Here is a 12,956-nt window from a genome sequence, read left to right on the forward strand (position 1 = left end):
CACGCTCTTAAGCAGCTCTCTGGGCAGACAAGAGGAAGCAGGATGCCAGGATGAGCAATGTCACAAGGCAGCATGTGAGTAAGAGCCCAGTGAGCAGCGGGGCTGGTCCGCCCGGTGACCGGGCCAGTCTGTCGGTTAGTGTCTGTGGCCCTATGTGGTTTCGCCTGTAAATGGGATGGTAAGATGGTGAGCTGCATCCTGAACCATTTTGGGTCACACATCCCTTTGACAATCTGATGAAAGCTACTGGTCTTCTCTATGGACTAAATGTGCACACGGGTCTCACTTGCAGTTATAGGTCCCTGGAGTCAAAGGTCCTTAGTCAGAACCTCTGCACTGAGACGGAGCCAGCTGCAGGGCTCCTTCCGGCACAAAAAGACAGAGGCCAGTGCCTGTGCGGCACTGGTGGACCAGAGGGATTCCAGACGGGGCCACGGGTATTGTGGGAGGTAAAGGAGAAGGTGTGGAGCAAGAATAATTGATGACACTTTTTGAATGCTGAGGTGAGGTGTGAAGAGATGGAATGGGGAAGTCAAAGCTGTTTTCTCTGCCTCATGCCACCTCTTCCATGAAGTCCTCTATCTTACTTCCTCCACACTGCCTTTTCTGTATTTCTAGCTCAGCTTGCTTCATTCTGTCTGGCAAACGGCTTACATGTGCACGTGGGGAGGGCAGGGACAATGTCTCACCACCGAAGGTCAAGCCTCAGCTTGCCACTCCCTAGCGGTATGCTGTTCTTCATTTCTCAATCTCCCACCTTGAATGTGGGAGAAAGATGACTGGTAAATAATCACAAAAATCTCTATTTTGTTGGCACATTTTCAGCATGTTCAATATTGTGAAATTATGTAGCTAACAAAACAATTTGATAGTGACCTTGGTATCTGTTGTGATGGGATCTGAAACCATTTCCAAGCCCTGAATACACACAGATACAACAGTTCTTAGGTATTAAGAGGAAAGAGCTGGTCAAGTTGATGTTGCCATGGAAACCCAGTCAGGCTGGGAACAGCTACTTTGGGGCTTGAGAATCTTTGTTCCATGTCCCTGAACACTAACTTTGGCACTGCCTGGTGGCTGTCTCTGGCTCAGTTAACCACCCCTGACACACACAGCCCCAATCTTCACTCAGCTGGCTTTGGCTGTCGGAGGTGCCAGGTCACTCCCCCCAATCAGGTTCAAGACAGAGCCCAGCTGACTAGCTGGGGCACAGGAAACACAATAGGAAGGGGAAGCAGAAATCTCCACCCTTTTCCAGGCTGCAGTGGCAAGAAGCTCCCTTCCTCAGCACTGGAAGCTGCGGAAGCTGCTGTAGGAAGGGCAGCTGATTCCCTATCAATAACACCTCCCTCTCCTGCTTCCCCCCCACTACCCCCCCCCCCCCCCCCCGCGAACCCAAAAAATGCTATGTCAGCAATTCCCACAGAAACAATGGGATTCTGTTGGGTGCCAGGACTCTACTAGCCTCTAGATGGCGCCAAGTCAAGACAAATGCTGACAGGAATTCCCCTAGCTCCCAGCAAGCTGGGTACCAGCCCATGCCTCCTCTCCCTACCTTCAGCCGAGAGACAAGCCCAGGCTGAAAGAAAGCTGGCTCCAGTGGAGATTTCCTATGTGTTTCACATCAGGGATTACTGGGAGGACCTCTATCAGGACGCAGGATCTAAGAGGAAGTGGACACCTGTCCCCACCCCGTAAGTCACCTGGAGAAACCCAACTCCTGTCCTGAGAAGGCAGATGGGAAAGAAGGCCAGATGAGCTATGACGGCCCCAGACCCTGCCCCATCCCTGGTGGGCTTGGACAGGATTAGGAGCTATAAACAACTTTAATCTGCCAAGACGATGTGGATAAAATGTGGTGAAGGCAGCACCCAGGTGTGCAAACAAACATCACGGGGGATGCAGATCATGGGAAGGTGATGCAGGGGCCCTGAGCCTGCGGCAGTTAGGTCCTGACGGGCACCTCCACAGCGCAGGGGTGGCCTTCCGCCAGCACCTCTAGTCACTGAAGCCACTACGAGTCCGTGACCCAGAACTTAAAGCTCTGCTGATTTTAGACCTCCCTCCAATTTCTGTCCATACCAGCCTTGTAAATTGTGCTTGCTTAAAACTCCCTCTTCTCAGTCCTGCTACTGTGGCTCAGTGCTGACCCATAAACCGAGAGTCACCGGTTTGATTCCCAGTAGGGGATGTGCAGGAGGCAGCCGATTAATGATTCTCTTTCATCAATGTTTCTATCTTTCTATTCCACTCCCTTCCCCTCTCTAAAATCAATTAAAAAACCCCCAGAAAACAAACAAACAAAAAATATTCTCCCTCTTTTGAGTTGAGCAGTGACAAGATGAAACTAATGTCCTGGGGTCTGAGAAACATGGCACCCCTTGGTCACTGGCAAAGCCACTCCCTTCTGCTGCAGAGCAATGGCTGCTTCTGGGGGCTTTGGTCTACCAGAAGTGCAAGTTAGGAAGGCTGCCTTTGGCTAAAAAGGGTAGAAAGTGCTACACATGGGAAGTTCCAAGAGGTCAGGTCCCCTCGGCCGAACTACACAAAGTCCAGGAAAGGCTGCCCAGTGGGAAGGCCCTGCCTGAGAGAGGCAGGCCAGGGCAGGAACAGCTGTCAGGGCAGGCGGGATAGCATGCAAAGATGGCCCTTAAAACACGGTGCTAACTTGCTGTAGCCCCAAGTGATCATCTAGCCGGGGCCATTGGCCCTGGCCCTTTCCCTCAGAGGCTGGCTGATAGGAGAGGCGTGAGCGAGAGGCAGGGGATGGAAAGTAACACCTACCTCTTAACAGGGCCTGTTGGAGCCCCACCTCTATACCGTTCCTAATCTCATTTCATACACAGGAGTAGGGACAGCAACATAGAAAACGAAGGGTCAGAGAACATCACAATATGCACAAGCAAAGGAGCACGGATTCAATCCGAATTTGACACCCAAACGAGGCTCTTAACTCATGGAGTTTGGGGGGGACCCCCAGAGAAGAACCTCTGGTCTACAAAGGCAGGAGCCTCATTTGCAAGTCCCTTTGGTGTCATCTTGTTAGTTGCCTTTCCTTATGTCCTTTAAATCTCAGCTCCAAGAGCCACAGTGCCCGCCCCCGAGGGCAGGACCCATTCTTATGGTGCTGCGCCCCTCCCCTCTCCCTCAGTGTGCCCAATGCAGTCAGGCTGGGGTGCTGCCAGGGGCCCACGAGCAGGCTGGGTTGCCGGTACTCACTGTGCGCCTCCACCAGATCAATCTGCATGTTGTAGGGGACCAGGGGGTCAGGCAGCTCCGAGAAAAAGCTCTTCATGGCACCAGCCACGGTGTTCACTGTAAAGTCTTTCTCTGCCAAGTCCAGGTTGTGATCTGAAAGGAAGTTGGAAGAGTGAGGCCAAGTCGATCTAAGCTGTGCAGAAGCAGAAGGAACCCTGTGCTGGGGGAGTCAGAGAGACCTCGAGGACTCTGGTGTGCTGCCCAGGAGCCTGGGCAGGGCCTCAGGATACCACAGACTGGACAGGAGCACCCCTGGTGCTGCTAAAAGAAGGTTCTCAGATTCGCAGAGGCTGACAGCCAACACCTCCTTCCAAGGCCACCATGTGAGTAGGAGCCGCACCCCCTCCTTCTGCGCCTCCAGTTAGCTCCCTATGTCTACCTGGATGTGCTGCTCCCTCTTCCTAACATCCATCCCTCCAAGGGAAGAAAGGAAGGGGGTTTTCCTAAAAAGCTGGCTCACTTTTCCTGGTGGGTTGCAAACACATTACCAACAATCTTCAGCATTGTCACCTCAAGAAATTCAATAAAAAAGAAAAAAAAAACCCTACAACAATCTTGATTGCTGCCCCCATCTTCATCCCTTATGACGGTAGGTCAGACAGACTTGTTCTTTTCCCTCTGGCCCCTCACAGCTTATGACATCACTGACCTCTGTCTCTAGTTTTTTCTTTTCAGACTTGACTGCACTCCTGATTTGTAAGAAATCATCGACTGATAGTCATTTTGGGGGGATAAGCTGTGTTACAGATTCTTGTATATTCGGTACAAGTGCATACCCAAGGGCGTGGCAATACCCTCGTTTGGACCTCATGCTTCCTAGCCCAAAAGATGAACATGTGTCCCTTCTCTCGTGTCACCTCTCCCCACGGGCTGCTAGCAGAGACCAACTGTGGTGTTGCAGTGCGATGGCCAGTGCCTGGGCAGGCAGCCTGCTCCCGGCTGTGCACTGGCAGCTGCTCTGTCACGCAGCCCGCACAGGCTGCCTGGCTTCTGAGCCTGGCTTGGCCCCCTCAGGCCCAGCCGTGCGTTTAGCTTAACCCTACTTTGATCCTTAGGTTACCTTCCTCCCTGGCCAGTGACATCTGAGAACTCTGATTGCTTTGGCTCATCTGCTGCTGGCACCGGTGGGTGAGACTTCTCGTCCACAGAATGCTCAGTGCTAAGAGGCAGAGTTTGGCCGAGGGTTGGGGTTAAATAGATTTGGTCTCTCAGAGCTGCCCTAGCTTAGGAGATGGGAGTCCCGCTAAGAGCAAGACTAATTCTTGAGAGTTCAGCTTTAGAAGCCTGAGTTCCAAGGCTCAGCTAATCACAAAATGTTCCCTTGCTTTCTCTCTCGTGCTGGGACTTTGTGAGAAGGGCACTCCTTTGTGGGAAGGGGCCCAGGCAAAATAAGTTTGTCTTCTCAACCCAACACTGTATCATGTGCATGTAATGACGCCTGCATGGCCCAGTCCCAGGGAAGCAAGGCCCTTCAGTGGTGAATGAGGCATGTGCCAGGGTGACCCAGAACAGTGTCTGTGGGAGGTGATGGGCTGACACAGGCTTGGCAGGGGGATGTTTCCGTTTGCTGACAGGGCCTGTTCCTCCGCCGTGGCAGTGTGACCATGGAGGCGATACTAACTGGGGCCAAATGCTTTCTCTTTCTCAGTCAACAAGGCAGCACCTCTTGCTCTGGGCTGTGTGTGGCAGGAGCACCCCCAGGGCTGAACTGCAGCTCCCTCAAGGGGCTCCACTGGCAGTCTGGCTGTCATGGTCGCCTTGACTGGCTCCGGCCTCCGATGCTCAGCAGGCTGTGGCCTCACCTTGATCAAACTGTCTCTGCAGACTCTCCATCTCTGACTTGTTCCCGCTGACCCGGTAGATGCCTTCAGTGCTCAGTCCTGAGGAGAAACAAGCAGGTGTCTTAGGTGCAGGCAGTGGAGAGCAGAGACTGAGGGGGACACTTGAGGAGAGAAGGGGAGAGCATGAGGCACCTTCCATGAGAGGGGAAAGGGCTAAAGCAATTTCCTAGATGCTTCAACCTATTTCCCCCATATTCTTTTTACTAGAGGCCCGGTGCACGAAATTTGTGCACGGGGGTGTGTGTCCCTCAGCCCAGCCTGCACCCTCTCCAATCTGGGACCCCTCGAGGGATGTCCGACTGCCTGTTTAGGCCCGATCCCAGTAGGGCAGTCGGACATCCCTCTCACAATCCAGGACTGCTGGCTCCCAATTGCTCACCTGCCTGCCTTCCTGATTGCCCCTAACTGCTTCTGCCTGCCAGCCTGATTGCCCCTAACTTCCCTCCCCTGAAGACCTGGTCACCCCTAACTGCCCTCCCCTGCAGGCCTGGGCCCCCCCCCCAACTGCCCTCCCCTGCTGGCCTGATCGCCCACAACTGCCCTCCCTTGCAGGCCTGGTCCCTCCCAACTGCCCTCCCCTGCTGGCCATCTTGTGGCAGCCATTTTGTGTCCACATGGGGGCAGCTATCTTGTATGTTGGAGTGATGGTCAATTTGCATATTATTCTTTTATTAGATAGGATTCCCTATTGATTTTTAGAGAGTGGAAGAGAGGATGGAAGGGGGAGAGAGTGGGGAAGAGAGAAACATCAATGTGAGATACACACTGATTAGTTACCTCCTGTACACCCCTCAACCGGGGCCAGGGATCAAACGTGCAACAACCCAGGTACATGCTCTTAACCGGGAATTGAACCCTCGACCCTTCACAGTGTGCGGGTCAACGCTCTAACCCAGGGTGGGCAAACTTTTTTTTTTTTTTTTAAATATATTTTATTGATATTTTACAGAGAGGAAGGGAGAGGGATAGAGAGCTAGAAACATCGATGAGAGAGAAACATCGATCAGCTGCCTCCTGCACACCTCCCACTGGGGATGTGCCCGCAACCAAGGTACATGCCCTTGACCGGAATCGAACCCGGGACCCTTCAGTCCGCAGGCCGGCGCTCTATCCACTGAGCCAAACTGGTTTCGGCATGGGCAAACTTTTTGACTCGAGGGCCACAATGGGTTCTTAAACTGGACCGGAGGGCCGGAACAAAAGCATGGATGGAGTGTTTGTGTGAACTAATATAAATTCAAAGTAAAGGAGTGGAGGGGAGAGCAAGAGAACTGGATAGAACAGCCGGATCCGGCCCGTGGGCCGTAGTTTGCCCACGGCTGCTCTAACCACTTAGCACACCAGCCAAGGTCCCCATATTCTTTTTCACTTAAAAATTTAAAATACTTGATTTTGAAAAAATCAAAATAATATAGAAATACATCAGCCAAAGATAACTTTGTCCACAGTTTGATGTATACTCTTTAATTTTATTTTTTTTAACAAAAGGGAGATAATATTCTCTTAACCTACCCTTTTCACTTACCAACTATGTTATGAACTTACTCTAGTCATTAAATATTCTTATTTTTTTACAATATGATTTTAAAGACATCAAAGGATATAGTAACTTTAAAAATAGTCCTACTGTTAATCATTTAGGTTTTCCCAAGTTTTCACTGTTAGAAATAACCCACAATTATGTTTTTTTGGATAGCTAGTAGCTGTAACAGATTCTTGGCAGTGTGTATTTCTTACTTTGTGAATTTCCTATTCACATTCTTGTTTATTTTCCTGTAAGAGTGGTTCTTCTCATTTTGTACTTGAAAGAAGTCATAGAATATTAAGCAATTGCCTGTGTTAATGTTATAAATATTTACATTTTTTGCCTTTTTGTTATTGGTCTTCTACTTTTGTGTATTACATTTTTTAAAGTACATAATTTAAAAATTTTAGGTTTTCAAGACCATTTTCTTTATGATGTCTCCCTTTGTTTTTATGCCTAATATGGATTTTCCTATTCTTAGTTTAGTTTCTATTTCTTTCTTCTTTCATACCTTTTTTAAAAATATATATATTTTATTGATTTTTTTTACAGAGGAAGGGAGAGGGATAGAGAGGTAGAAACATTGATGAGAGAGAAACATCGATCAGCTGCCTCCTGCACACCCCCTACTGGGGGATGTGCCCGCAATCAAAGTACATGCCCTTGACCAGAACCAAACCTGGGACCTTTCAGTCTGCAGGCTGATGCTCTATCCAGTGAGCCAAACCGGTTAGGGCTTTCATACCTTTTTTAAAAATACATTTAACTCTGTGATTCTTCTGGAACTTACCAGGTGTACTGTGTTAGGTAAGGAAAAAAACCCAATACTAAAATTCAACTAAATAGTATAGAAGAATATAAAGCATCACCTGAGCGACTGCTGGCCTCCACCCTTCACTCCCACCCCTTGGCAGAGTAGATTCTAAGCACTGTCCACTGACTCCATCTCCCCTTCCAGGGAAGGAAAGTCCACTGTTGCCTCCTTACATCACAGTCTAAAGGACAATTAAGTCCCTGTGGAAACCAAGACGGGGTCTCAGGGCCAAACCAATCCCGGTCCCTTGTGAAGACTGGCTTCGAGCAGCTCTGGCCGGCTGATGGGCACTGAGGAAGTGCCCTGAGCTACCACTGCACACACACCAGAAGGCAGTGCAGGCAGTGGAGAGAGGGCCCCATCAGGCGAGATAAAAGCAGCCAGCCTGCCTGTTCCTGGGGCCCCAGATTAGTGGGAGGTGAACTCTGAAGAACACAGAAGCAAAAGTCATCAATTCCTGGCTTAAAAGCCGTTAATTGCAGACGGGTCTTTCACCCCAGAGGAAAAGGGGTTAATGGATCGGTCCCAAGGACACCCTATGATGCAATGTCTAGTTTATGAAGGAGCTGCCATCACTGCACTCGGTGAGAGAGGTGCAGACACTTTCTAACCTGAGGCCCCAGATGCACCCCGGCTCAGTGGTGACCTTCCCCACTGCCCCCACTTTTGGAATGAAAGTGCTTTGCTGCATCCACCCACCCTCATTCATTTATTAAAGAATGATAATACCATTGAATCCTCAGTCCCCAATGGCAGGAGCTACTAAATGAAGATAATACAAATGAGAAGAATGAAGTTCAGAAAGGCCTTGCCCACACTGCACGGCGGGTAAGTGGTAGACTGGTCTAAGTCCAGGGCCTTTCCCACCCTCTGTGTCCACACTGTTCCGGAAGTCACTTGACATTTATCCACCAGGCTGAAGTCCAGACCAGTCTTTCCTCCCAGAAATACCACACTTGAGTAAAGTCCACTGGCCCTCGGCATTCTGATAGCTTTGTAGATGGTACATCCCCTACTGCTGTCAACCCAAAGGTCAAAGGTGAGGGGCTGGACCTTATGCACCATCCCTAGTTAGTAATTTAACAATGGTCTCTTTTCTCAGTGACTTCTCTAAACTGTTCACAGATGTATTTAAACTTCCTACTTATTCCACATCTCCAGTGATACATATCACATGCTTATAGATGAAACCATCCACATTTGGGCAAGCCCTGGGTGGGTATGTGTCAGCAGGCTCAAGCCTTCACCACTCGGCTGAAAAAACTATTTCCTAGGTAGTCTTCTCTTGACCTATCATCCCTCTCCAATACAAAGAAAACAAGTAGCAGGAGCTTCCGAAGTCCTTGACAATGTCGCACTGCCCTCTCCGAGCCCTAGAGTGGAGAGGCACTCTCTCAACTTCAGACCCTCACAGCCTCAGGCTATTCTATCATCTCTGCAACCCTGACCTTCAGCTCAGACAGAGCAGTCCTCTGCATTGTCTCCTAATGTCACTTGCCCAGCATCACAAGGCAGAAAACAAAGTGCAAATTAGTTATCTGGAAATTTTCAGAGGTATGGGCTGCCGAAACCTCACTAGATCCATGATAACAAAAAGGGAAGCATTTAAAAGTGCAAGGCCAGCTTCACAGCATCAATTAATCATCAACTTAGTATTTCCTGTAATGCGGATGCATGTTTACTTTATGAAATCCCATTTTAAAATAGTAATTCCACCGCTGCCCTACACAACACCGTAACGTAATTTAGAAAAGCTATTATTTGCTTGGCCAGTACAACTTTTCACAACTACTAATTAGACAGCAATTAAATAACAACAAAAACTGTAGAGCAGTCTTTGAACACCATGAAGGCTGTTAGTAAAACGGAGGGCTAGTGACATCAAGTGATATGGGTGAGGATGCAGGTGAGAACTAGGACACCTGACAGGCATGGGCAGCCAAGGAGCCCAAACCAGAGCAGGAACGAGTTGGGTTGCTGCAGGCAGGGGAGCTGGATTCTAAGGGGAGCGTGTCCTGGGACTCACGGGCACACACAGAAACACTCTAGAGGTGACTGGCTCACGCCTGCCAGCAGCAAGCATATCCTTACCAACAGTAGCCCCCAACCATAATGTCTGTTCCATGCCCACAAGTCTACCTGGGAAAGCTTCAGCCTTGAATTGTGGGGCATGTCTACACACAGAAATTGCCAAAGACCCCACTACTCAAGCAGTCTCGGAGAAAGGCCTTTTTACTTCCTTTAAAAAAAAAATAAATAAAAAAGCCCTAATGGTTTCAAATATCTACTCTGTTTTTGTTTAAGTTAATCTTTGGGATAGAACAAGACAAAGTTCAGAATGGCCAAGGTCACTATCTTCAAATATCTGAACTACCATGCAGAACAGTTTTGTTCCAAAGGCTCAAGAGACCAGAGCTCCAATTAAGAATGGAAATGATAGGAAGGCAAATCTTCTCTCAATATATAAAATTATGCATAGCTACAGCTGTCATTCCTTGGAATGGGCCAGAGCTTTTGAACTCCCTCCTCACCGAGAGCCATCTATCTGGAATGCTGTTTAAAAAGATTAGTATCTGGTCTAAGAAGATAGTAATAACAATAATAAACCATTTACTGACTGCTTACCATGTGCGAGGTACATAATGCTAAGTGCTTACCATACATTTTACATTAACTCATACTCCAGCCCCAGAGAGGTTATTACTAATCCCATTTTAGAGATGGGAATGCAGAGGCTAAGGGGTAAGTAACATGCACAAGATCAGAGTGGACTGAGATTTGAATCCCATCCCATACGCCTTCATTTTTTTTTTTTTAAATATATTTTATTGATTTTTTACAGAGAGGAAGGGAAAGGGATAGAGAGTTAGAAACATCGATCAGCTGCCTCCTGCACACTCCCCACTGGGGATGTGCCCGCAACCAAGGTACATGCCCTTGACCGGAATCGAACCTGGGACCCTTCAGTCCGCAGGCCGACGCTCTATCCACTGAGCCAAACCAGCTAGGGCAACGCCTTCATTTTTTTACTTTTATGTTTTAAATTATTGGTTCTCAAAATCGCACATGTATCCAAATCTCCTGAAGGGCTTGTTATAATACCATACAGGTTCTACCCGTAGAAGTTTCTGACTCTCTCTCTCTCTCTCTCAGGCCCCAAGACTTTGCATTTCACACATTCTGGGTGATGTAGATGCTGCTGGTCAGGGAGCTACACTTTGAGAACTACCACTCTAGAATATGGCTCAGGCCTCTACGGTCTCTCTGACTCCTGAATTCTATCATTCAATAAAATTGGGGCGGGGGGGAGGAGATGATACACAAGGAAAAATAAATACCAGATACTTTAGGAACAAAGCATTTCCAAAAAGTATTAAAATTGCTGCTATTTATTTATTATTAATCCTCCCCCAGGATATTTTTTCCATTGATTTTCACAGAGAGTGGAGGGGGGGAAAGAGAGAGAGAGAAAGAGAAACATCGATGTGAAACAAACACATTGATTGGTTGCCTTCCCCACATGCCCCAACCTGGGCCAGGGATCGAACCTGCAACCCAGGTACATGCCCTTGACAGGAAATTGAACCTGAGACCTCCTCAGTGCAGGGTTGACACTCTAACCATCGAGCCATGCCAGCCAGGGCTGCTTTTATTTTTAAGCAAGCCCTTATGCACTATTGAAACTTTTAACCTTGGCCAGGTATGACTTTTATAAAAATGTTTAAAAATAGTCAAGAGAAAAGCAGAGACCTTATTCTTCTTTTCAATATTTACGGAGCACCCACATGGCAGAGATGGTCCTTTCCAGAGCCTTTCGGGCGTAGTCTCCCTCAAAACTATTTTGGTGACATAGGAAGGCTAGATGGCCCACCAGTGCCAGCCATGAGGTGTTGAGTGGGCTAACAATGGGCATATTTCACTGTGATTTTCCCACCACAGCAAATGCTGCTGGCCCTGGCTCCTAAGAGATGCCTGTGGCACCTACTTGGCAGACTAGGGGCATTAGGAAAATGGATGGGCGACCAGCAGGAGCTTGGAAATCAAGGGGAGAATCACCTCCTGCCCTGGTATGTGTCTGGTTTTCTGAAACGTCCAAACAAGTTTTTATTCCTGGATCGCAAGCACCATGTCTCAGCACCTGTGCTTTTGGCCAGAATCTTTCCGAGTCAGCCCAGGCCAGGCTGCACCTCTGCTCAGTCACACCAGGACTCAGTTCCCCGTTTCCTTTCTAGTACAAATCACTACTTCCTCCAAGTCACACTCTTATTTTTTTTTCTTTTTTACTTTCTATATTTAGATATAAAAACTCAGCACTTTAGTCCTTTTTAAAGAAACTTAACTGGAGCTGCCAGTGCTCTAAAGTGTCACACACCAGATAGGTCTTAACTACCAACAACTTCTGTGGAAAGAAACACATGTAATAGACATGCTCCTTCTCTAAGAGGAAAGCCTCAGGCAGGCCAGATTTCAAGGCTAGAGGGGTGCTGAGAACTCAGGGAGAGAAGGAAACTCCCTCGAGCATAAAAAAATCCAAACTGTCTTGTCGAGGACTGACCTCTGGGGAACACCAGAGTAAGAGGTTCTCCTTTTGGGTCAAATGCCAACTGTATATCTATATAGTCCATCGCCTTCTGAGGACCACACTGCAGCACCCCCGCCGCTATGGAAGATGAAAGGACAAGGGAACAGTACAGTATTTAGGTCGAAAGCAGAAGCCACTTGCTGGATGTAAGACCCTGGGCAACTGTGTCTAAATTTCCTTCTCTGCACAACAGAGAGAACAGTGCCCATTTCATACCCTGCTGGTGTGCATTTAGGAGACCTTAGCAAAGGGCAGAGGGAGAAATATTATGCTAATGACCTAACTGGAAAGGAAGTTAGCAAGTGGAAGAATTTTGTTGTCAGGGAGACATGGGTTCGAATCTGACCCTAACTTCCGCTCATCTGACACTAGGCAATGGATTAACACCTACTTTCTTAGACTGCTGCAGGAATGAACGAGATAAACTAAGCAAAGTCCACAGGTAACACCTGCCATTTCCTTTTCTTTTCTCTAAACTCTTAACAAGCCTCAAGAGCAGCACCTGCCTGTAGGCATAGCCTATGCCTAGGGCTCAGCCAAAACAGACCAGTCTACAGAAAAATATTTAAAAACATGCATAGGCTTCGACACCCAAGTGACCTCAGTTCTGGTTCTGGCTCTGTCTTACGGTGGCTGAGTGACTGGGGACAGGTCACTCCACCTCTCCGAGCCTGGGCTCCTCACCAAACACTGGGTGGTTAATTAATGGCTTTATCACAACGTGAATACGGAGATTACACATAAGGAAGGGAGTAATATAAAAGGCCAAACACTGAAATAATAATAATTAAAAAGGCCAGGCACTTTGCTAAGCTCTTCACTAGAATTATCACAGTGAATCCACCCAATAATTCCTTGAGGTAGATATTAATATTTTTATTCCCTTTTAAAAAATATATACTTTTAGTGATTTCAGAGAGGAAAGGAGAGGGAGAG

General features: G+C 48.1%; 1 protein-coding gene across 1 annotated transcript in view; it reads right to left on the bottom strand.

The window, feature by feature from the left end:
• The window catches only part of ARHGAP35 (Rho GTPase activating protein 35), a 142,664-nt gene that overhangs the window by 8,254 nt on the left and 121,454 nt on the right, over window positions 1-12,956 (bottom strand). Inside the window, exons 4-5 of the mRNA XM_080645888.1 lie at window positions 5,061-5,138; window positions 3,220-3,351 (exon numbers count right to left, since the gene is read on the bottom strand). Coding sequence (XP_080502014.1) covers window positions 3,220-3,351; window positions 5,061-5,138 — 210 coding nt within the window. The remainder of the gene's footprint in view (window positions 1-3,219; window positions 3,352-5,060; window positions 5,139-12,956) is intronic.

The sequence above is a fragment of the Plecotus auritus genome (assembly GCF_963455305.1).
Source record: "Plecotus auritus genome assembly, chromosome: 10".
In the NCBI taxonomy this organism is placed as follows: Eukaryota; Metazoa; Chordata; class Mammalia; order Chiroptera; family Vespertilionidae; genus Plecotus; species Plecotus auritus.